This window comes from Euwallacea similis, chromosome 2 (assembly GCF_039881205.1).
Source record: "Euwallacea similis isolate ESF13 chromosome 2, ESF131.1, whole genome shotgun sequence".
Classification (NCBI taxonomy): Eukaryota; Metazoa; Arthropoda; class Insecta; order Coleoptera; family Curculionidae; genus Euwallacea; species Euwallacea similis.
The window spans coordinates 4616022-4642753 of NC_089610.1; the positions used below are offsets into that span (position 1 = coordinate 4616022).

The 26732-nt window shown below is 37.9% G+C and overlaps 2 protein-coding genes across 6 annotated transcripts in view; one reads left to right on the top strand and one right to left on the bottom strand.

Moving 5' to 3' along the window:
• The window catches only part of Sf3b5 (splicing factor 3b subunit 5), a 167332-nt gene that overhangs the window by 61984 nt on the left and 78616 nt on the right, over nucleotides 1-26732 (top strand). The window lies entirely within an intron of this gene.
• LOC136416235 (serine-rich adhesin for platelets) overlaps nucleotides 1-26732 on the bottom strand; it is a 51967-nt gene that overhangs the window by 2421 nt on the left and 22814 nt on the right. Inside the window, exons 10-15 of one of the 5 annotated variants that reach the window (XM_066401316.1) lie at nucleotides 21266-21630; nucleotides 20837-21001; nucleotides 6973-7744; nucleotides 2687-2815; nucleotides 2007-2320; nucleotides 940-1327 (exon numbers count right to left, since the gene is read on the bottom strand). In XM_066401316.1, coding sequence (XP_066257413.1) covers nucleotides 940-1327; nucleotides 2007-2320; nucleotides 2687-2815; nucleotides 6973-7744; nucleotides 20837-21001; nucleotides 21266-21630 — 2133 coding nt within the window. Of the gene's footprint in view, nucleotides 1-939; nucleotides 1328-2006; nucleotides 2321-2493; nucleotides 2633-2673; nucleotides 2816-6972; nucleotides 7745-20836; nucleotides 21002-21265; nucleotides 21631-26732 lie in introns of those variants that run through there. The other 4 variants (XR_010752692.1, XR_010752693.1, XM_066401325.1 and 1 more) reach the window with 4 other exon arrangements.

A 26732-nucleotide genomic window follows, 5' to 3' on the forward strand; every position in this document is an offset into this window, starting at 1 on the left:
TCGTTTCTGGGGGGCAAGGGTGAGGATCTCGGTATCCATACGGGGTGGGAAATCGGTTGAATTGGGGACAAGGTGTGCAGTTCAAAAATATGCCGTTTTGAAATTTTAAGAATTTCGAAGACTTTCAGTTACATGCGAAAAAAAAACGAAATTGGAAAAGCATTCAAATTTGTTCCTCAGATTATTTAGTTAAAATTATCGACACTTCCTCATCAATACGACCTTTTCTTTCCTGCACCTTGGCGATGTCATGTGTGAAATCCGGCGTTTCGATTTCCGACAACCATCATCAACTCTGCTTTTCTTATGAGATTTTTTCTATTACACGCTAAAGCTCAGTCTTGCAGCTTAATGGAAATATTTTCTAAAATCCTGTTTTAGCAAAAAGCCCTTTAATTAATAAACAATCTTGTCTATCAACAAGGAGCTGTGCCAAATTGTCTATTAATTAAATCAAGTTATTGAAGCGCACGAATAATTTGAACGGACACGCATGGACATTGAAACGTGCCAAAAAAATGCTATTTCTGTACTTAGACGTAGAAAATAGTCCGTCAAGATTCTTCATTATGATCATTAGAATTTCGAGCCTGTTACTACTGAAAATTGCAGTCTTAACCGGAATAGAAAGGACTCCTTAATCGTACCAGAAAAACGGATTTTTTCCTTTGGAAAAACGAAATAATCCGTTTACATTCTCTATGGTGAACTTTGAGTCAAAATATTGATATTCGACAAGTTTGCCAGGGCCATTAAGATTATAGCAATTTGGGAATAAGGGGTTTCAATTATCGTTCGTGTCCTTAATAGTTATCGTTACCACCACTTCCATAAATTGGCACTATAACTGATTTATGGCAAGGGCGTTACTGTTTCATAAACATTGGAATGAGGACTAAATTCACAAGACGTAGGACAACATTACTTGGTAAAACTCACCCACAAAATTGAGATCCTTGCTTAATCGTAATTTGGCACATCTAGAAACGAGCTGTCTCTCCCATTTGATGGCACCGGACGCTGGAGTTTCCGACACGACACACAATGAAATATACAGCACAAACTTGGTTTCCGAGTTATAATTCTGACACATCTCAACCAGCTCCTTGTAGAGCATGGGGCCCATTTCTGTAGGCAGCAGATTTTGCCATCTCACAAATGTTAACTCTCCTAAGCTGGGTAGGCCTTCCGCCAAAAACTTTTCGGCTGCTTCGGGGTTGGGGTAGAAGCACTTTACCGCCCCTAGGCCATGGGAAATGTAGCCTCTGCGGGCCACCTTCGACAGTTCCTTGAGGGTATCCTTTTGATCTCTTACGGCTTGAATTACCTGTAGGTCAGGGAAAGTTAGGATAAGGCTTAACGATGAAACGATATTGGATTCCCCTTCCCTTCAACCACTGTATTGGAGGATTTCCAAACGTGTTTTTTTTCTTTGCTTGTTGTGAATGATTATTGTGCAGATGTAAGTGGTTTTGTCACAAGGGCAGAAAGGCCAAATGATCACGAACCTTTTACTATCGAAACAAAAATTATTCTTGTTCGTCCTATAAGGCAAAAGAAGGTTAGAAGGGCCCAATTATCACGATTGTCTTTCCATTTTGCCTGAATTTGTTGCAGTCTTTCAGTAATTCTTGTCATGTGTGTGCGTTCGTATGGTAACGATGGAGAGTGGATGGTGTGGGGGGTTGTCAGGGTGCCTAGTTTTTGTAATCAGTCTGTTCCGTTGTTTGCACGTATTATTCAGTGTTTCCATTGCGTTTACCCTGAACATGTGTCTGTGGTCCAGCAATAGTCTACAAATATACTTGAAAATGTTTCGGCGTTTGAAGTTCGCAAAGTGGACCACTGTACCAGACGCGGTCAAATGCCTTTTTAATGTCCCTAAATACCTTTGCTGCTGCTCTACCGCTTAGATATGCTGTTTACATGTTAGTCGTCAAAACAACGAGTGGGTGAACAGTCGAGTTTCTAGGTTTAAAGCCGTCTAACAAAATAATCGTTCTAACCTGCCGACAAAGGGTTCCCATTCTGGAAAACAAGCAAGTTTTCCGGTGTCGTTCCCAATGGCTCCTGCGACAGGCCCTTGAGCAATATGTGTACGAGCAGTTGTGACAGTTCTTGAAAGATTTAGCTTCCTTGGACATTGGCAATGCCGTTTTGCCACATCTTGAGTAACGACATCGCAGCAAAACGGGGGTTGGCAGGGCGGGATCAACGTTGACGGAAGCGGGCTCTGAGCCCTCTGATCGACGCCGATATGCCTCGTTGGTATCGGCGTCGCTGGAACGACGCTGAGGGCTAGTGCTAGCTGACACTGTCTCTGAAAACGTCCCATTACAGTTTTGTCTTTGAAAGCATCACCTATTAAAAACATATGACACGATAGGATTGAAATGCGACAGGGATTTGTTGAAAAAATAAGCACATTTAGCTACTGCTTGAATAGCGATACAACGACAATTTGCATATTATCGAAAGCCCATCGATTTTTACTTAATTACACGGATGCCTCGTAATACGGCAACCAAAGAATTTAGCCCGTCTCTGGTTCATCGATCCCTAGATCCCACTAATCCAAGATTCAGGCTGTTATATCAATCAAATACTGTAGCACTAACTTCTAGCCATAGAACTAAATAAAAATAATGGAAATTAAATCGAAACACTACTTACACATGCCTCCTACCTTGAAGGCATGGACTCGCGGACCTTCCAGATGGAGGGAGCCCTAATAAGGAATCGAGGACGTCTTCGAGGGTTGTCGAACTGGGAGAGGGTCGCACTCTGGTGTCTCCGGCTGACAGCGTTGTCAAATCTATTGTGATGACAGGTTTAAATGGGCATCTGTTGCAGGGTTATGTGGGGAGGAGAGGTATGGACATACCAAGAGGGAGGAGCACATAATATTGGGATTTTTTTAACTAAATTTTCGATACTACATTTGATTTTAACGTTAATAGAATTTCTGAGGGCCAACATATCAATTTCCCGGTAACTTTATCAACAAGATAACTTCCATGGAAACGGAGAAATTGACAAATGTTTGCCCACGTAATGGATGACTTTACCACGAGTCAACCTACGTTGATAAGGTCTTTCTGCCTTAGGGCCATTTGGTAAATGAACCTGCAACTTTATCTGCAAAATAATTTCCATATAAGCCATGAAAGTTACTAACAACGAGTTTTTATTTAAACATTTCCATGGCTATTACCCTCTGTGTAATGGTGCCACGACTTTGATAAATTACCCTTTAAACTGAGATCAAAATTTACTCCTTACTACCTATATACTTAATTACTGCTCTGTGTATTTCAAAAAGTATTTGTGAAAAAAGCTTCGCGATTTATACTACTACTACTACTACTAGATAATGAATTAGACTGAGAATGAACCGAACTTTGTTAGACTAGAAAGTAAATAAATGAAACGATGGGCGGGGTCTGGACGGCCAGGGTGTGAAGGTGTCCCCGCCGCCAAAGTCAGAAAGAAGACCACTGTTGTCCTTACAGGGAAATACCTGTGGTCTAGGTCCGACCAAAAAACTCTGGCCGCCCAGATTCGAAAGGTAGCTCCCTCGTCCAAGCTCGAAAAAGGGACTCTGACCGTCCAGGTCCGACTCTGGGCCCTGGCCGGACATGTAATTTTAAAAGCAGAAAACGTTAAATCGAGTTATTCATATATAGAAAGATATCAAAGAAAATGAATATGAAATACTATCGTCCAGTATTGTCATGAACAACGAATGAAAGAGCCCTGTCTACCAAGGAAAGCGAACCCATCAAACAAAGCAGACCAAAAATAACGTGTATCAATTAATTTCAAAAGGATCTGTTGGAAAAATAGATAAGACTATAGAGATTGGCCGAACTGAAAAACAGGAAGTTATTCTCAAGTTTCATGTAGTTTATCGATTTAATAAAATCGTTAAGTAATATTCTGATAACTAGGCCCTAAGCATCTCAAGGCTGATTTTCGATAACATGCCCACCAATGCGCGGCATTTTAATACTATTGAAATACGACAGAATTCTGCATTCGGATGTTCCGTATGTACCGTTCCGTGATAATGTTACAATTCCGTGAAATTGCACAATTTTCTAGTTCGAAAACTGAGGTCAGTCAAAGAGCAGACATGTGCATCTCAAATATTTCAATAAGATGGAATAGTTTAAAGGAAACTTTAGCCATAAGCTTTAGGAACTTTGCATCACAAATGGTTGGACACGTGGAGTAGGCGATTTGGTTTTAACTGGCATTCCTGTGTAGGCATCGCCTGCCTAAAGAGACGCCATACAGGATTACAGAGAAAATATTTAAATAGCCAAAAGAGATGGAGCACTTTCGACCTTCTAATTCTGATTCGGTAGGTAATATTTTTATATCCAAATTTGACTTATCAAGAGTTTTGTTAGTAATATGTTGTTAACTTCAACATTACGCTAATTTTCATAGAAACGAAGAAGCGACGAATCTGGCCAATACTGAGACTCTTTTTTCGATATTTATTTGGCCCTAAAGGCCAAATTGTTGATGCGCTGTCAAGTTTAACATCAAGTTAACAGAACATTAATAAATTGACTTTAAACCAACTTACAAAAAATAGTTAAATTCAAGCTGAAACAGGTTAGTAAAGAACTAACTTACGTTAGCACCATTGAAACAGCGTGCTCCATATTCGATGCTCATCGGTTCTGGTTATTATCGAAATTAGAAATACAAGTAACCAAGTTAACTTAGGAAAATTTTCATAATTGATAAAATTCTATTCTTCATCAAATATTTCAGGTACATTAGCGCAATTTCGGAAACATATACATGTTTATGTGAAATATGCGTAAGTTCTCTAATACTTTTCTAGTTTGATAACCATCTGGGTATCTTAAAGGTAATAAGGTAATAACCAAGATACCAATGGTGACCGAACTTGGAACACCTCATATGTGTAAGACATAGACATATGGCTCCTCTCTCGAAAATGTTATATGCACCTACTTATTCAGTTTAAATGTGGTAAACTAAACATTGAGCAAAAAGATTATAATCTACGAAAGCATGAATAGCATTAATCACCATGAAATGATTGAAATATAATTACCTTTTAGTGAGATACACACAGGTGTGATCCTCGAACTTTTTACTGAAAAGTGGATCTACAGAAACCGGTCGAACCAACATGTGAGACATACCATAAGCAAATCAAAGGAAATTAGGTAAAGTAGAACTGAAATATGGGCATGTATGCGAAAACAAAAACGAAAAACAAAATATAAAAAATAAAACAGATTTATTATATTATTAAATAAATGAAATAATTTGTACACGCTTCGTACATATTTGTGTAATACACAAACATAAAATATTAATGAAATTTAACAATTCCATATTACATAAATTTCGTTAAATAATCAACTTCGTAAGGGAAATATTTATTAATAATAATCATTATTATTAGTCAAAAGTAAGTATTTTACAAAAAAGTGTACTAAACTAATCGATATAAGGTTAAATAAAACTCTCTATACAATGGGTGATATAAGGCCTATTCTAAAATTTGGAATAAAAAATGTCTTATTGCACCAAAAAAATGAGTAAATGTAAATAAATAGTATGAGTTTTGAACATACAATCAAAACAATTCAGAATTCAATTTCTACGCCGATCGAAAAAGGCTAGTAATAATTTACGGGCCAATCTAAGTTTTCCTAAGGAAACGATCAAACGAAAAATAAATTTAAAAAGCATACAAACCACTACTAAACCTAGAAAAACAGATGACAAAAAGCACAAAGAAACCCTTACAAAACAACACAAAAAAAAACATATCAAAACCTTCACAATTTACGTTCCGTAAACTATGCGGTGACACATTCAGAATTTAAATTGTAATCAACATAGGGGACTTTCACTAATTGCATCAGGGAGTTCTAACCTTCATATAGCAGCACTTAGAGCCCTCTGAGGCAATTAATGTAAACGCCTAGCAAAGGAAAGTTAAATTAGCAATTATTGCAGAAAAGGAAATCGTTTTAAAATAAACGCTTCCTGTTTCAATAATCGCTTCGGCACCCGCGTCAACTACAAAAATACAGCGTGTCCAAAGTAAAGATGTCTAGCATGGAGACCTCGTAAATGGCAATAGACTTTCAGATTTCTTTAGGTCGTTCAGGTTAAATGGGAGGAAAAGGCTGAGCATTCAAAGGAAGAGTTCCATAGTGCGAACAGATCAGCAAAATGATTTAAGGTTTATCCGTTATCGAAAAACACGGAGTTAATTTTTTTCCGTGTTAGATTGCCGAAGTTAATAGATGGATAAAAACTAAAACTACTTTTCCATTACACTTCTTACTAAGCCTTCATGAATGAGCTTTTCTAAATTTTCTAAATACAACCCTGGCTAGTTTTCATTAAAAAATTGATAATTATTGACGAACGTCGTAGAATGAGATCAGCACAGTTGTGCTGCATCTTAAAAAAAATGCTAAGAAAAACTGCGTTTATTTCTTATCTATCTATTACCATAACTCGAAATGGAACTATTAATTTTCTAACTTTGTTCGAAATAACAAAAAAATTAAAAATTATCTTACATATCTATTTGCACCGTGAAATTACTCATTTGAATGCGAAATTGTTATCTCACTTACCCAATTATGTAGGTATATTTACTTACCGTTTACGGGGCCCCATGCTAGACATGCTTAGCTTGTACACACTGTACAGCATTCATTACCTACGTTCAATAGAAAATGTCACTCATTCATCCTAGAAATAATGCACCGCCCTAATTTACTGCTTCGACATCAATCTATTCTGTTTAATCGAAAACTTAAAACAATCAGTCCAACTATCGAAGAACTTTCCAAATTAGATTTTGGCACTAAAATACTTAGTCTATTTACATACAAAAGCAGACACATAACCCTAACAACTATAACTTTCAAACGAGTATTTATGCCCTCAATGACTCACCGTTGCTGCTGTGATTCTGCAGATCTAACCTCAAGCTGTGGGGTGGTACCGGACTTTCCGAGCATGTCACCGGAGTCTCCGGGCTGTCCACAGGCTTGGTACCGACAAAGGAGCTCTCCAACCAACACAGCTTTTGACTTCCCTTGGGTGATACAGAAGTGGATCTTCTGCTGCTATTCTCTAGACTATCGTCCACCGTAGGCTTAAGGCCACTGACGTAATGGACTATCGCGGACGTCACTTCTTTGATCGAAGTCTGAATTTCAGGGTTCTCCTGCTGGATTGTGAGTCCCTGCTTCGATAGCAAAGTGCTCGCGAGGCGTTCGGCGGGAGTTCGAGGTCTGTTCAATCTCTCTTGGGATCTCCAGCCCAGATAGGGCTGTCGGTAATTGAAACTAGACCTAGCCGAGCTGGGAGATATCGACCCATTGGGTTGTCGTCCTTGGTTGAAACTGCTTCTGGTGCTTTGACAGGGCGACGAGGCTGTACTGTTCAATTTCGAGGTACTCCACCGCACGAACGGTTGGGAGGAAGGCGTAGGACTGAGCACCAAGGGACTTTGAGCGCCGGAACCTAAGGAGCTCAAGCTGGTGGTCTTGGATCCGGTACCGTAATATCGAGTTTCACGGGACTTTTTGAGCAGGAAACCTTGAGCCGGGATTTGTGAGTTTTTGTACCAATCCGGGACCGTCAATTTCTGCAAACTGCGCTGGACTCTCAATTCGTGCTCTGACATAACGCGTTCGGTTTTCTGGAGTTCATTTTCGGGAGGCTGGAAAAGAAGGCATTTCGTTAGAAAATTTCAGATATTTAAAAAGCCTATTCTAAACATTATTACCATAGCAATGAGGAGCAACTACAGATAATGAATTACAGTGAAGTGAGCAAAATACACTGTTTCGCTTTATCGCAAATAACAAATAAAATATATAAGTTTGTATGTATATCACATTATAGACTCTCCGCCTTTTAATACACAATCACAAATCAGCTACGATAAAGGGGATATACTGCAAATATTTTCTAATCTCGCTTATTATTTTCGGTGGTTATCTAATATTTGGGATTAAATAAATATTGTTTGTATCCATATAGTGTAACTGGATTAATTGAAGATTTGGACCTTGAAGTAAGTTAGATATGGCACTACACGTTAAAGCTAGAAGTGGCTAAAATTTACAGCGGCCAGTCAGATCATAGTTTATTATATAGGGTGAATTCCGGTATAAAAAGATTGAGAGAATTGCACAAACTTGTTCAAATTTACGTTTAATGTATTAGTTGTATCCGAAACCAACAGTGACATGAGAGCTTTAAATGAAAGACCCTGTAGTTTCAAAATGATATCGAAAATTGAAGCATATTTCATCTAAAGTTTTGTATTGAAAATTTAGCACTTTTTCCTCTTCGAGAATAGCAAGTTACAAACCGTCCAAATTACGATGGCGAAACCATCCATGGAAAATAAAGAAATAATACAATTGAGAGTGTGATATTAGAAAATTCTAAAATGGGGCACCCCGTATACCAACTTGAGGTGTTTTAGAATGTCCGCTCAGAAAATACGTAATTTATCATTATAAAATATGTTTAAAGTATAGCGTATCCAAGATAAGAATGTCCAGCACGGGGCTTTCATTCGCGGTAACAGATACCGACTTGCTTAAATGTTGCGCATTCAAGGGAGTAGTTTCACGATGGAACCAGATCTACAAAATTATTTTTGGGTTTTCAATAATATCGATAGAAACGAAATTTTCGAGCTCGTACTAACGAATTTCCACATGGTAGAGGCATGACTTCGGCTCAGACAAGGCGGAGGTTCCTTGGGAGGCATGCACTGCGTTTCGACTCGAGGAGACATCAGTCCAAAGCGAAACAAAGACAAACAACAACAAAAAAATTAAATGAAACCGTCAATACATGCTTGAAGAATGATCAAATTTGAGTAGATGGGGCTTTCTGTTGGGGTTGGGAAGTCTTGCTGGTGCGCAAAATACAAGTAGCAGTTCTTTGCGCTTCTCGGCGTCCTCGTGGGAAGCTAAATTTCCCAATACATTTATGTTATGCAACGGGAGTTATTCATTTGAATGAAAACTATTAGAGGTAACATCATGAACCCTAGTAGATATTCGGTTATAAAAGTAAGACACTCTCGATATGTTCCTGCGGCTAGCCACACACTTTACTTACACACATAGAGGTTTCCGTTTCACGCCCAATCACCCCTTCTCTATGGCGTCACTCTTCGAAAACGAATTCTCAAGAACCCTTCAAAAAACAACTAATACTTACTTCCTCCCAAAGCATACTCAGTCTCACCCACTGATGGGCGTACGAATCCTCAAACAAGAACCCGGGCATTTCGTATAAAACTTCCATTGTACGAACTTTAAGACCCTCTTCACGACAGCTGCCCTCTTAAGCTGGTATTAGACTCAAAAACACTTGGACTTGAAGAACACAGTAACTGCGCTATGGAAAAGACGCTGTTAAATGGTAGCAAATGAGGTAAAACGCCTCTACTTATGAGCTCGTGATATTTTACACCTTAATACTTCAGCGGCGTGCTCAATAGCATTTTTCCATCAGAAATCGAATTCTTGGGGCTTCGTGTACATCCGGCAATCTGGGGTTTTGGTTAAGGGAGGAAGCATTACGGGGAAATTATCAATTAAATGGGTATTAATCCCCGGAGGCCAGTTTAGCGACTGGATTATTATTAATAGAGGAGTTGGTATCGATTAAAACGCGTCAATTTGGGACGCCGCTGCCTCCATATTTACGCCCTAATGTGTAACTAAAACTTTAATTGAATAAAAAATATCGCTTCCACGGTAATTTTTTTCTAGATTAATCCTTCATTACTGATTAAACACGGGGGCGGGTAACGGCGACGTTTATAAATAAGTCCACTCAATAGGCTTATAATACAGACCTAATTATCGGAGGGGCTAAATTTACACCTCCGTTCTCGTTAGGAGCGAGAATGTAATTAAAAGGTGAGAAGTGAATAGAAACTCAAATTTCTTGACGCGCCAGAAAGAGTCATTAAAACCTGTCTTTTGCGTAGTGTAACACACTGGTTCTGAAACTATTAGGGAGTTCAATGGTGTTCCTGCTCCGTTACGAAAAGAGGGAGATCAACAGATTTATGACCGCACGTCAGGACTGCCTCAGGGATATTTATATTTAAATTACTTAAATTGCCTCAGTAAACTGGTCCCCGGGAATAATGTGAAAATGATGAGTGTTTGTTGACCTCTGTTATATGTGTGAATGTCATTCTGACCCCTTTCTCTGAGGGCGATCTACTTTCCATATCCAAAAACCTCACCCGTGCAGTTCTACTGACCAGCACACAGCATTAACTTTTATTTTGAAGAAAGCCGTGACATCGTGCCCAACAGCTTTTCTAACAGAGGACGCCTCTTCTTCATTTTTCAATCCATTCCTCGGCCTAGCCTCGATAGTTATGATGAGACAAAGTGGTTCCTATTTTTCTTTCGTTCTATAGAAACAGTCAGCCTTATGCTCATCTCTTTCAGCTCAGGTTTAGTTAGTTTTTCATTACCAGGAACACAATCCGCCAATAGCAGCAAACAATTTTTTCACACTTTTGCCGAGGGACAAACCGTCGAAGTTTTCCTGCATTTTACATCAAACGTACAAGCCCTATTTTTCACGAGAAGACCACTGGCTACTGCTGCATGTAGATGTCTCCGCTTCGATGGTCTCCGATTTGACAAAATCATTGAAATTATCCTGTATCAGCCTGCTACCTCACTTATTTACCAGAAGCACGATTCCCTTCCATAACCAGTTTCACCTTGAAGCTGTAAGAAACCTGCTTGTCAGTAGGAATTCAATTGAATTCCTGTAGGTAGACAGAGTTGATTCAAAATTGAAATATATTATGGAATGTACTACATGTTTTTATTTCAACTTTGACTTCAATGTAACTTTATTTTACCCGTTCGAACCTCTTCGCATCATCTGCTTTATCGAGGCTTAGTGATTTCAATTAATTTATAAGAATTTGCCCCTTAACGATCTCAGAACATATCTCTTCGGGCTTCCTTTAAATTTCTACTGTCGCAGAATCGAATAGAATTAATAATACGTGGAAAAATTTATACTGTACGAAGAAGTCGGTATGTGAGTGTTATAAATAACATCCAGATGCACATGCAAAAGATCTTTCATTTGAGTTGCAAAGCGCTTTTCGAATATACGAGTATAAGGCTGAAAGCGATCTGCATTCAATGGCGCAGCCATACCTACGGCAGTCCTTGTTTATTGAAATATCTCGCTAAATGAGAATTTGCATGGTATGGGAGATCAGTATTTTATTATTAGATTTCTGTAATGGCAAGTTCTAAAACTTACTGCGACAATTCGGTTTTAGATATCTCAACTGAAGCTGCTAATAGACAAAATTAAACTGGAAGAAAAATGATGTTAATCAAGTTACATCAAGTTGAAATTCTGCGTTTAGTTAGTTATTTACATTCTAAAAGCCCACACTTGCAAACTTTTTTCACAGGAGCTTACCTATCTATTTTTTTTCATCGCCTTTTGTTAGTACTGACCGCATCTCTCGAACTCTCCTCAGTTAGAATTAAATGTAGTACTATAAAAATTATAGTGATTCATTATTATATCACTGATGGGACTTACTACTACTATTACAGTTAAAAACTATCCCTCGATCAGATGAGTAATAATCTTGCAATGGCGAAGGCACAACAGCAAAGCAAAATCAATACTGTAGAAAGAGGAAGGAGATCAGATTCTGTGTTTATAGAGCCGATGTCTTTCAACATGAGAACTTTTATTGAAAGCTTTAGGAATAATGCTGTTATGTAAATGAAAACGTGTAAATAAAGAAACATAAAGTTCTAATGAAATGACTATCAGCACCTCCAAGCCAGTGCTAAACTTCTTATGAATAAGGCGTTCTAAGGATTTATTTTCCTAACAGACGGTATACGTAAAAAATGTATACACAAACATACAATAAATTTTTAGTGGCACACCGAAAATTCCAATTCCAACCTGAAAGCTCGAATTACCATTAAGAACGAAAAAGTGTTGTTATTATCGAGTATTCCTATTAAATTTTATCACCTCTCACAAACCATATATTTGCTAAATGTCCAGTAAAATATTGCATAAAACCAATTAGCGTAGTAAATGTGTTTTATACATTTGAGATAGATTATTATCTTTTTCCTTTAATTTACTTGGGAATGCCTCACGCCGGTAGGGATCAATAGAGCGGTGGCCTAACCTAGGCTGTACCCCTTACTAAGAGCTCGCACGACACACCCCTTTTGACGCTTCGGTGGCATGTCTGTCACCATTTTCAGTATCGAGGAAAAGATTATCATAAAGAAGATTAACAGAGAAGTGCAGTGTATGGAATCTGACCATCTAACTATGTAGAACAGTAAACATTCCTGGTCTCAATCGCTTAGGAATGATCATTTTAAAAAAAGCAACTGAGACGAGAATTTTTCAGAATCTTTCCCATATTATACATACTCAAATTCCACACACTTTAGCTCTGTTAATTTTCTTGTATGTGAAATCTTATTCCCACACCAGATAAAAGGGAAAACTGCAGTAAATATTCCGTTCTTGTACTAATTGCCATATAAGGACAAGTTGAATAACTATTTTTGCAATGGACCGAATTGGAATATATTTTCATATGCGCATTCACATTAGCTTTACATCTGTTTGGGCAACAGACAATATTATTTCGCAGACGCTGAGCATTAGACTTAAAATTAACTTCGAACTACTAAAGCTAAAAATAATGCATTTAATAAACATTTCGGACATGAGGTTTATTTGAAAGGTCCATAGTGAATTCCCTCTGCGCAACAAAGCAAAACAACTCTGTTTATTTTCTGGGAAAATGTTGATTTAGGATTTAAATTTTTCCCCGTCTTGGCCGCTCGGATTTAGGTCACTACAATGACGTGTGGGGCTCGAAAGAATGAACAAATATATTATTTAGTGACGAACTATTTGTCTATTAGAGGATACGCCAAGGACATCAAATTACTATTGGTAATACCAACCCTACACATAAATTAATAATGGAAACCTGGCTATTTTGGACGTTTCCAACATAACTGAGCGTGGGATCAATTTCCACTATCATGAAATAAAAATCGAAATAGGTTGCATTAAGTGGTTAAATAATCAATAAAGTTTCTAGTGAAATTGTCATTCAACAGAATTCACCTTCGTCTATAAAATGGCAGTTTAGCGTTACCGTTGGTGCAAAAGACGGGCTCGTTTCATGTTTTAATTACCTGCCAAACAAAATTATCTTTAAGCATCAGTGAAAATCAAAGTCGATTTGCTTGTTGGAGAATAAGCATGTGAGGAGCAACCCTCCAATATGAAAGGAGCCCATTTCGTATTCGAATGACGTCAAAAAGGCACAATCATCATCCAACGCAATCCATAAATCTCAGTCAATCGACTTTGATGAAGTGGGGCCCCAGTAGCCTCGAAACGTTTTGTTTGATCCAAAACGAAATTGGGCCAGTCCAGGCTAGTTTTGTCACCAACGCATAGCCTGAACAAACCTTAATCGTTTTATTTTGATCACAGAAGTTCAATGTCACGTTTAACACAAACGCAGTCTAACGTATACATATCCCTCATGTGTATTTGTACATACGAGAGTCGGGCTTAGCAGAACCGAACTTAAGCCCTGATTTAGTAACTTGACCTAAGAAGCATGCGTACAAATTTAGTTCTAACTATCCTAAACTAATGCAAATCACTAAATGTTGACAAGTCGCATCACATGACCAGATATTCCAGTAGCGATTGGAGTAAATGGCCGTGATAGAAAAGTTAGGCAAGCAACGTTGTTTAGTTACCTGGGCCAGTAGCTAATCTCGTGTGCACGATCGATCACATTCCCTATATGTTGATGGATTTGGTAGGTCAGATCCATTCCAATCTTTCCCTTGATACCACTGGCCGGTGTAAGAATAAAATTCTACGATTCTTCTAAAGCTTTATGACATGTCTATTTACAAATGTTTTAATTTGCAATACATTGGCCATTTACAATTGCACCAGTGGTTGTTAAGAAATGTTTCAAATCCTGAATATACTGGGTGGTGCATGAAGTTCTGTACAAGTTTAAGGTCACGTTAAGCAAAAAATGTGTTATAGACACAATACGTATATTTAATTCGCCATGTTTGCCGAGTAGCAAGCGTTCGAACATGGGAAGTTAATGTAGCAGGCTATGATGTTAAATTCTTGTGTACATGGTTAATAAATTATCATAAAAGTCGCTTACCGTTTGTCATAATTTTAAAGTTTATTAGCAAAATGCCTGTGCAATTTTCCAATAAAGAAAATGCCGACATTGTTTACATTTATGGATTTTGTAATGGAAATTCGCGTGCCGCGTGTGGGGAGTATCAGTTTAAATTTCCGGGCCTAATCGTAATGTTTGAACGCTTATATCTCAGCACTTGAAGTATGGTGAAAATTCAGAAATTACGTCCTATTAGACTGTGGTAATTCTTGTCGACATAGGTCCAGGCAAGAATCGAAGGAACTTTATTATGACTTCAATGAGGCAGAACCAAATGAGCCGATTTGTGAGCTCTTTACATGTAAAAAGGCTTGTCTGCATCTCCTTCATTTCATTCAATGAGCGAAAGAAACCCTACCGGCTACAGGGACTAGGCATTCTGAAGGTAGAATTACAGTGGGCGTTTGTCGATTATAGTGTCCAAGGTTTTAGAATCAGGACTTCACAAACAGTTAGAAAAAGGCATTGAAGGCGTTAGGTACGGAAAAATATCGAATCATTTTTTTTTTCGAGGAGTATTGGCACTTTCATCAAATTATTGGCTCTCCATACCCGTATCTCCGCCACTGGCGAACTTTCGTTATTCGATATTGTTAGTCTTGTGACACAAGGGCCAGGAACGTAAGTAATCTTGCATTCTTCCTGACCTACACAAAAATCTTGTGGGGTCAGTTATTGACCTAATGTATCGGATAACGTTAGAATGCGGACTTTACTGAGGCACACATATTACAAAAATGGGCTGAGTATTGTTACAGGGACGAATTTCATGTAATCATTCCTGATCTCTGCCTCAAATCACCGAAATTTCCGATGAAATGCCCTCATTGAATTATTTTTATTATTATTACCCACGAATAAAGCCGCGGCAACATTTGGCCGTCCTCATTATATGCACGATGCCGGAAATAACGGTAATGTTCTTGCGGAACTAATAGCTAAAAAGGGAGAACCTTTAGTACAAACATTTGGAACTACCCAGGAAAAGACCCTCGTTTGCTTGTGATAGATGCCAATGTAAGCACCTTTTTCCGAACTTCGAAGTCATAATGATGGAGAAAGGAAGTGGGACCACATGGTGTTTATTAGGTACGGTCGGGAATGTTCAATACCGGGAAAGGCTGACAATACAAAATAAACAGATGTGTGAGGTCATTTAACTTTTGTGGTACTGTCAATTTCAAAGTTGTTTAGAAACGTTAAGGGCCTACGACGAGTACAATCAGCCTTTCATTTCTTCAAATGCCACAAGGAAACGCGGAAACACAGCACTGAAATAATAATTGTTTTAGCTGCAAGCCAATGGCCGAGGAATAAAAATAGTGCCCGTTGAAACAAAGAACTGGGTTAATGGAAAACGTATTCAAATTATCTTAGTTTGTTGCATTTCAATATTAATAGTTAATAAAAAAGCGATAATCTAAATGACAACTTCTCGAGGAGTGCCTGTGAAAACACCGAGAATCACTGGCCTTACTTAGATGTACTGCATACATTCAGTCAAACATTTTAGTAAACCATATTAAAGCCACAGACTGTAACACAGAGGTCAAGTGGGAGGATGTTTTCATTGTTACGAGAGCGAATCATTGGCAATTACCGCATTCAAACCAATGAACTATAACTGCAGAAAACAGAAACAAAAGGAACATAGGAATAATACTTTAGATACGTCGCCAAACCCAGACAATGGTGAGATATTTTACCGTCACAGATAAGATAACTTGTGGATAAGTTAACAGACCCAGCGAGAGCGGTTAACACAACATTAATTGCTAGAGAAATGTTCGTAGTTGTAGTGTTTTGTGTCGACATGACTTTGAAAAAAAGGCATGCACATTGTAGGAAAAATTCGTTGTCTTGATGGTGAAATTCTTAACGTATAGACAAGAGATTAGATCACCGTGCTGTGGCCTGTGAATGCCGTCGTTATGAATAGAATTGGGGCACGTGAATTTTTTTCCTCACGAACGTGCGGTAGAATGGCTTTAGTTCTATCCCTTAGGATTTTTCACTTGTTAAAACTTAATTGAGGCTACAGCTCCGAAGAGGGGAGTACGTTCCGGAAAGACCCTTTCGGAACCGGCGGCACCTATTAAAGTCCAATCGATTTATGGGCCGCTCTAACAGCACGTAAAATTTTAGACTTGAAATCGTGAGATCTTGGGCACAATTACTGTTTTTTTTTTATTCGTCGGAAATATGCAATTTATCCCTCCAGTATTTCGGTTACTTTTTGGATACAGGTAAACTAAATCGAATCTTCGTAGTTGTACATACCAGTGTGGAAGTTTTGAATAAAACAGTCCACATAACTAAGATGCCGAACATATGCGGCCAAAATCCTCGGACACGTCGATTTTTATTTTTTCTTGCGGTTTTTTTACGGTAAATTCATGTATTAAATCGATCCTCTTCAGGACCAAAGAAATTTTAAAAGAAGTCAAGTTTTAGTTTTTGATATGTTCCATCGTAAATTTCTCGAAACCTGTTGCATTTAGCTATAGGACATGGTACGTGAAACACACTTACAAATTTTACGTAGAGTTCAAAAATGAAATAAAAAATAGGTGTTTCCATTTGAAAAAACAAAGTTGGTGGTTGTACCTGATTTTTCGACTACCCTGTATACATGAATTTACCAACAAAAAAACCGCAAGAAAAAATAAAAATCGGCGTGTCCGAGGATTTTGGCTGCATATGTTCGGCATCTGAGTTATATGAACCGTTCCATCCAAAACTTCCACACTGTATATTGACACCCTGTATCTAAACATAGTGAAAGTCTGAGAATAAAAATTAGTCAGGAGGTTTCTAAACGCTGCAAATAATAAATAAGACAAATTTAATTTGTGTCATTGAAGCAAAAAAATACTGCGCCGCTAAATGAGCACGTCACCTCTTGTCTGCGTATGTGTACACTTTTCGGAATGTATCCTTCCAATTGTGTAGCATGTAGCAATGATTTTTTTTTCGAAAACACTGATTACGCACGCCTAAGCTGAACGCGTATTAGAAACACTTCAAACCCCTACCTTTTCAAACTAAAGTATCATAGGGCTCAGTAAGTTGACGGGGCTGAAATGAATGAAAGGCAGATGTTTAATAGTACCTAGTTACTCCTTCTCTATCTTAGAGCTAATCCATATATAAAAATTTGGAATACTAACACACACTTCGTCTCCATCGACACTCACACTTTTACACAATTTTGAGTTTCTTCTGTGTCTTTGATACCACATTTCGAAAAATTATAGGTAGATGCTGAACGCGAACAATAACGAGGTGTGAAACAAATTGGAGAAAACTGACTGCGACACAGTTTTTTCCATTTCGAATTAATTATTGTCTATTGCCAAAAAGGTAAAAGTTCAGTGTATTTTTAGAAGGCTATTTTAGCGGTGTGCAATATGCAAATTTGAACGTATTGTTACTTTAGACAATGTCGATATGGAACTATCACGTATTCAACAATTACTGAGGCATTAAACTGCTTAGGTGGGTTACATTTACTGGTTTTATACGAAAATGATCGCAGTAAGTGCCACACTATCGACAATATTATCTGGCAGATAATTTCCATGGAGACCAAGCAACGTTTTCATGGATAGTACTTTCTAGATAGAATTGACAGGACTTTGATATAATATTAATTATAACTATTAAATTGTCCATAAAAAAGAAACCAAATTCGATTTAACTATCTTCATGGCGACATAGTTCAAATCACAGCAAAGGCAATCCTAAATCCATTAGGGCAGGGCGAAGTCCAAATTGCCATAACACTCACTCCCAACCCCAGTTAACATGTTAAAAAAATTTCCTCGGAGTGCTCTATTATATCTCTTATTCATCTATATTCCAAATAAAAAACAACATTCTTGTGCGATTTCTATGGCAAGGTAAAAATCCATTGTCAAAACCAAGTTTCCCAGTGCAGCTGTTTGCTTTAAGCGAAGGAAAGTAACAAAGCTTTATATTTTTCAAATTCTCCTTTCTGCCCGTTAATTTTTCCCTTTCGGGTTGACTGAAAAAGATTCCCGTTCGTTTGTAAGGCAAGTTAAAAGGAGTCTCGGTACTACTGGATAACAGCGTGGGGGACACATTTTAGATTATCGACATGAAACAGGGTACCCGAACTGAAGACTTTCTTATTAATGTGCTTAATTCTCTATCTGTTAATCTATCTTATTATTAATCGCAGGTTTTTCAATATCTGTATATAAATATTCGTTTATAAAACAATAAACAAATTGTTTAGGTTAGTCCAGACCTAAGTAAAAAAAAATAACGACCCCAGCATGAAAACCAACGAGTTTCGACTTCATCGAAGCGAATTGGACATTTCATCTTTCAAAAACTGATCACCTGATGGAAAATCCGGCCTTAAACCAAACCAATCCACTTTAACCCCTGGATAACTCAGACCTAAAATTCGATCTCTTTGGACTCCCCTTTGAACATCTGTTGCGTCACTGCAGTATTCTAGCCCCATAACCTACATTCGGCACTTACGTTAATTAGTAGGGTGTAGAACATCATATCAACACTGTTATTTCCCAACTGGAGCACCCCGGGGGTATGGATCACATAGCGTAAGTCCAGATAAGGTTAGCGCCCTTAGGCTACCGAAAATCCCGACTACCGTAGCGTAATGGACGTGGACAAATATCTCATCGCGTCTTTCCATTAAACAGTGTTGCCAGAGGCGACCAAAACGCAGGGAAAATTATTATTATTCATATGGATTTCTGGATGATTTTCACATCAGTTGCATTAAGATTATTGAACGATGTTCCCTTGGTTTTATGATTATCGAAACTGACAAAAGACCTTTTTTTTTATTGAGGTTGATATAAAATAGCATCATTTATATTAAGCTAGGCAAAATTCCCTTGTGCTTCTCTTTCACACTATCTTCGTAACGTTTTCCGAAATAACTAGAACAGACGAAAATGCACGCGTTTTTTGAATTATGGGGGCGAATTTTAGTATTTCTTATGAATCATGGCTTTAAAATATCTCTTACACATTTTGGAAATAAATGAGCCTAAAGGGCAACTTTTTTTTACACTTTGAGGATCTGCATATCTTCAACCGTTTGAGATGGAACGATGCGACTGGCTTTGTTAGTCTTATAGTTTTGAAGTATCTATAAAAGAATGTTAACGTACCTCCGACAGATTTTTCCAAATAATATAAATAATCTTTAGAGAAACAACGTTTTTCTGGATTTTGGCAGCTTTTGCAACAGCCGAGAAACTGGGCAAGGCTCCAGTAATCCTCTCAAAGGTTAGAGTATTTTTACCTATCTTAATCCACCTGTTATTGAAGAAATACCAGTATTGTTGTGTTATTGTCTAAAAGTAAATGCTTTTTTAAAATTTGTCTCAGTAACTGAAATTGAAACTTGGCAACAAAGCCGCCACCTTAGCAGCATCGGCACTGTCCTAGAAAAGGAGCAGATCAATGGAGTCAAGGGTCAAGGGCGGGTGAAGTTCAAGGCTTCCCTTCAGCATTCGTTTGGCATTATTTAAATAAACCTTTGAAAATGTTATAGAATTTCAATAATATATGCTGATTCCTTAATGAAGAATAACCTTCTTGACCCGTGAGAAATTGCTGTGCATCATGTTTTATTTCTAGAAATCATTTTTTCCTCTTACCAAATTTCCTATCCGTATTATGAAAATAGAAATAATGTTTTATAAACAAATAGTTGATCTATATATGTGATGTGTGGAGTTCAAGGTCTTTCAGTTAATGAAATTACCAAACGTTCCGATCGATGTTTCTACTAGGAAGAGACAAATACACAAATCACATCTATGTAAATTACACATAGAACTGGTATTTTTGCCAATTATCTGCATTCCTCCAATGGGAAATGCACTATTTTCCTCTTTTTCAGCTTCCCATTTTCCCACTGAACTCATCAAGAAATGTTTATTCTTTTGGAAGCTGACTAAAGCGCAAAATATTCCATAAAACAGACAACCATCTTTTACTGCCTTTATAGGAGTACTGCAGCCTACAGGGTGTCTCAAATTTGATAAGTTTAGAGCGATTCTAATCAACAAAATAATGGCAGTTAATATGTAATAAACACGTATTGCAGTTGAATAACGGATTTTAAACACAAATAAAACCGACTGGTCACAGCTCTATTGTCGGTCGTTTTTCATTGATTTGCATGAAACAATAAAAAAATTAACGCACAGTAAATGGGAAACTCAATCTACTTAAAATTCATCAGCACTGAATACCTTCTCAGCTCATATTATATGCATATACAAATTCCTAACTTGAATTGTTGTTAATATCACGACTCGATAGGTCTTTCACTATACCAAATTGGAAATGACGAACATGACTCATCCGAGAAGGTTAAACGCATGCAAAACTCTGCATGTTTGGACTAGAGAGGTTACGTTCAAGTACCGTAGGTGGAAATTTCTCTTTCTACATTTCTATCAACAAACCGTAATAAAAAGGCGAACTTACCTCGACTACTTTAAGGTTCTGCTTATCTAGGAGAAATTCCATAGATTTGTGAGGTCGGCCCGAGTTACTTTGGGATCCATCCGCGTTTTGGGGCACCTGTAACCGCGGTTCGTGGCCCAAATCTAATAAGCTACGCGCTTTCGCATTTGCACCGTTCGTGATCACCTGCAAAATACAATCGATTCAATTCTTTGTAGGGTACACGCTACAACAGTGAGGTTAATTATACATTCAAATTTAACCCTTTGTTTTTCTGCAGATAAAACAGCCCTTAGGCAAACTTCCAACATCCCTTATCGTGTTTGACATTGAAATTTTTCAAATAATTTACGATTAGTAGCAGGTTTCCGATTACATATAGTCAAAATTAAAAAAAAACGTAACGAATTTGCGCTTCTTTGCAAAGCTAATAACGTGGGAGGCACTTACCGTAACTTCCGTATCAAGATCAGTCTCGATCAACCCCATGGGTCCGTCCATGGAGGCATTACCGTGGCGCCCAGCGTCTCTGATTTCGACGGTGCCGCTCGCCGAATCGATAGTGCGCCGTCGGCGTCGGTCGTATTCCGTCCCGACGCCACCATTATGGGCGTGCGTCTTTTTGACGCTGGCGTGGACCACCCTGGGGGGCGGCTGTTTGGGCAGGGGCGGCTTCGCGGCGCACACCGGACCGTCCAACACGCTGCTGTTGTTATTTTCCAGGGCCGAGGGGCCCTTAAGAGGGATGTAAATGTAGTTCGGTTTCTGGTTAGCATTGTTCGAGAAATTAGGGTTCTTCTGGTTGGGAGATAGAACTGAAACAAAAAATATTCATTTTTAGGAAAGTCATGTAAGAAGGGAAAACATGGCAATTTGTCTCAAAATTCGCTTTTTAACGTTTTTTGATTCTGCGGTATACCTCTTCGCAATCAATTGAATCGATCGATGGCTATTTAATGAGGAACTAACTTGTCAGTTAAAGGTATATTGGAGCCACAGCGCGTCAGGGTGATTTAGAACAGTATAACAGCGAAGATCATATATCATGGTAGAAATTTACCCCGTGGGACCGCTGTTTAAATCGAAATGTTTTAAATTCTAGCACGAGATAATCAGATTAAAACTAACAAAAACTGAGCACGTCACTACTAAGCAGTGCCATAATAAGAATGGCCACGACTCATTGGAGGAAAAGTTTTTCTCTCTTAACTACAAATACGCGTAGGTGTTTTATCTCAGGTAAAAAGTTTTGGTCTTCCAAGATATTAATGACTTATTCTCAAAGCATGCCAAAGAATGAAACTTTTCATTTAAGGGAGAAAAGTATATTACTTTCTAAACTGGACTAGTTGTTGTTCAACTCCCGTGCATTTCTAGATCTCAACAAACATGCTATATGGTCTATGAATGTATATTTAACTAAATTTATGCCCACTGATTCGTTCGGATTGAAAGGTGTATGTGTTACTAAATATTTAACCTTAAACGCACACCTTAAACGTACGTTATCTCGAACAAGTTGAGTTGCCCCCTAACATGCATAAAGTTGAGGGAAATATAAATTCCTTTTAGCCTCCAAATGCATATTTATTTTCTCATTTTCAAAGAGTGCCTGTGTGTTTTAAAGACTCAACTTAAGTCCTTTACCCATAAAAAAGGCAGACAGACAACAGAACAAATTGATATAATTTCCACTAAAAGGACTGTCGTTACGCTAAAGTAGGGCGTTTCACATAAACATTTATTTAGCTGAAAGAGTTGCTTATTTATTGTGGAACAGTGATTATCTCCGAGTGACTTTTAAAGTAATTTTCACACCAAAGTGGTAAAAGTGATTGCAATTTTTAATGCTACGTTTACTACGTTGCGAGAGACGACATAAATCATTTAATAGCAAACAAGCGAGACGAATGTTTTGCACATCGCTCGTAATGGATTTAAATTTTAATAAAGCCGGTTCATACTGGGTTGTTTAATGGAAATGTAACATCTCGATCTCTGTGTTATTGTTAATATTTCGCGAAGCGAAAATATTTTTAAAGCATTAAGTAAACTCCCTAAGGGACTTCCAGGACGTCCGTGGCAATTTGCCTTCTTCAAGAGACATTGTAAAAATGTTTCTATACAGGGTGTGACGTATCATCATGGAGATATTTTAGGGGGCGATAGTACTCTTCAGAATAAGAAAAAACTTCGTGATGCCCACGAAGGGGTTCACTACCCCGACGAACCCATGGATGTGGAAAATTTGTATTCTACAACTTCTTTACAAGTGTTCGGTAATGAGCAGGAGCGTCTTCTTGCCTAAGCTAAAAACATTGCCGCCTTAAGGTCAGAAGAAAATCGTTCAAAATTAGAAGTAAGTCACTTTTTAAGAAACTTCTTATTAGCTTTTTTACCGTTCCTGAATCAATTTTGCCGGAAGCTGAACCCATCCTAAAATCATATCTCCCAAAATCTCATACCATACATTTAACTGAAGGCTTATATTGAAAATCATGTTCTTTTGTTAAACGAGGATTTTCTATTTTAAGAATAGCATTTTTCACACCTCTCTCGTAACACTAATCGAAAATGCAACAACAGGTTCAGTTACCAATATTTCTTGGGTTTTGTAACCTCTTCCGCAGCATACAATGGGGCGATCATCCACTCCTTGAAAGTAATTTTGTTTTTTTTCTTAACGCTAAATTGCATTGCTTGTTATAACATAGAGCAATATTGGTTCCAACATTCATTAATACACCATAAAAAGTAAATGCTCGAGTTTGATTCCATACTGTAAAGTTGTAAATAACGTAATATTAATGATCCTCTAGCTCAACTTAAATCAAAAGAAATATTTTTGAGGTTATAATGAGACAAACGAAGAGACATCTGGGAGAAGGTCCCCAATGTTATCATTATACAGGGTGTTTCCTAACTACGTGTAAAAAATTTAAAGGCGTAATCCTCGACTGATTTTGAGTCAAAAAAGTTTAATAAACATATGTCCGCAAATGCCTTGTTTCCAAGATACAGGGTGTTGACTGAAAGCCGTTGAAAAAGGTTTTAAAGGTTTCTAAAGGTTTGGTGGTATTTACTAATTTGTTTATTGTTATTTTTTTTTTGCTACTTCCACTACTATAAACAAGATAGTCAGTGTTATTTTGGTGTTTTACTCTCTAAAGTGAAAGAATTTAGTTCTGTGTCCCAAAAATCAGATTATACCTCAGTTTTGAAAATTTTTAAAATGCTTAATTACACTAATCAAGAAATGGCCAATATGGTTTTTGTTTACGGCCTTGCTGATGGTAAGTGTTTGGCAGCGAGGCGCATTTACATGGAAAGGTTTCCAAACCACCAAGCTCCCAACCACCAAACCTTTAGAAACCTTTAAAACCTTTTTCAACGGCTTTCAGTCAACACCCTGTATCTTGGAAACAAGGAATTTGCGGACATATGTTTATTAAACTTTTTTGACTCAAAATCAGTCGAGGATTACGCCTTTAAATTTTTTACACGTAGTTAGGAAACACCCTGTATATATCTCTGAGGCGTATAGCCTGGAAATCCGAGACAGGGATAGATATCGGTTTAAATTGTTCGACTTTGACAATCTGAGTCGAATTTTGCCACCCTGTATATCGAAAATGGTGCGCTTTTGACCATGGATCTATTAGCATATTTTTATCACTTTGCAGAGTACCATCGCCCCCTGAAGTATCACCATGATGATGTGTTACACACTGCAGAAAAACGGTAAGTTTGATTTAGTTTTAAAGGGAATATGCGACACTATGTTACCAGGGACCAGGTAGTTTTCACTTTCTTAAAACTACCGAATAGTGATGAACAAATAACGTAAAGTACAGGGCGGTTTACTCTTTGTCCAAGCCTAACTTCCTCAATAAAACCTATTTGTGTTTGTTATGGCGTATTTGTTCTCCGCTACTACTCGTATAAGTGAAGCTACCTTGTGACTGCTCCTAAAAAAGTTATTTATTGTTGATGCAGCTACTTGGTCATGGCATGAGGATTACTTGTCTGATGCTACCATTTATATCATTATTTATTTAAGTCCGGAGAAACCGATATAGTTACTTGATTAATTGCGATCAATTATTAAGTTTTTATTTTAATATTAATAACACTTTTACTTTTAGAAAGCCCTGAACTTAACAATCACTTGGAACTTAAATGTATTGGGCGGCCAACCGATAACGAAATAAATCGTAATCCCTTCTTACAAATTTATGGCGTAATTTGGTCGAAGTTTGACCAAGGTCCAATCCCACTCAATGAAAATCTGGGACAACTATTTATATTTTTATCAGGAATTAAGTTGCAAATTTATTAATAACACGTGTCGGTTTGCAATAGGTAACATGCCTGTTAATACCTACAACTTGTAGTTTCCAAGATTTCGTATCAACATAATAATTAAGTCTACTGCCTACATACATACGTTTATCAAACATCTCGGTAGGCACAAGGCACCAACAATTTCCCCTTTTGTTACCTCAGGATCTCGAAATTAACACTGCACCAGTCCCCACTGGGAATGCACAAGAACAAATATATCTTTGTTGTATCAAATAACACTCTTACTTTTTAAAAAAATCTTTATTTACGAAGCAGCTGAAGATATCAGTAAATGCATGTTCATCACCCGCATTCGCCTCTCGTTTATCAAGCATATCGCAGTATTGCTCATCTGGCGCGAAATACGGTTAAAAGCTACTAGTCGAAGATGAAAGTGTTTGCATCGAACTTAAGGGAATGTCCTAAAGAATTCATACCACCTCTCCGAACAGGTAGAGCACGACTGAACCCTCCTATTTCAGGGGGTTGCTGTTAACGGATTTAAACACCTGGCTTTTTTGAATTCTTTCCGACGCGCCTAATGACCCAGAATATCTTATGGCGCCATTAATATTAATTTCACTTATTACTGAGTTATCCCAGCCGCCGTCCTCAAAGATGGACCCTTTACTGCCCCAACACGAGTAATTACGTCCAATAAACTCGAAGACCAAGCCATTCCGTTCACAGCACAATGGCGGCAGATTATTATTTATAAGACTATATGGGTCATTAAGTGAATGTACCATTCAGTAAAATTCACAATGGTTTTTGTGTAGGCAAGGAAATGAATATATTTTCCTTCGCGTTTTCCTATGATACCTAACTGTTGTGCAAAGGTGCACAAGCTCGTGCATAACATCCGACAGGTACGTGTTCGCAAAGTAATTAGGAATTATATGCCCGGTTATCACTTGAGATTAGACCCATTAGAGACCCTTCATTGAATCGAAAGGAATGACAGTGCCATGCGTACGCCCAGTGCTTCAGTTTCGTGACAGGTTGACTTAAAAGTATTCGAAAAAGTTTTGTGAGTCATTAAAAGAATTCATTTAACTCCATAAAGATACGTTGACTATCTGTGCTTGATAGATATGGGAGTAACCAGCACAATAAGAGAATAACTGAATGACGAATTGGATGTGGCCTGCACAGCTTTACTTCTGACAATATAAATTTCCACAGCGCCAGGATTTCAGTTCTGGTCGGATGTCATATAGATATCATTCATACTTCGTGGAGCCATTATCCTCGAAAATACCTTAAATTCATCATCTGGGTGCGCTCTCTAACTCTACATAAACCAAGTGCAATATCTCTTACAGTTTTTAAGATCGGATCGATTTTTACGAACGGGGACGCAGTGACCACCCATGTCCACGATTTTGAATGTGGCCTAAAATAAGGCGTTGCAAACTGAATTTCCAAGCCTTGAACACCTCAATTCTGGAATTCAGGTTCAATATTAAAAACCGACAAAGCTTTTAAAACATGGTCTAAGTACCAGTATATACCAACCACGCCCTGAAGAAGGTGGAAACCAAACCAACGAAACATGACTCAGCATGGCAGT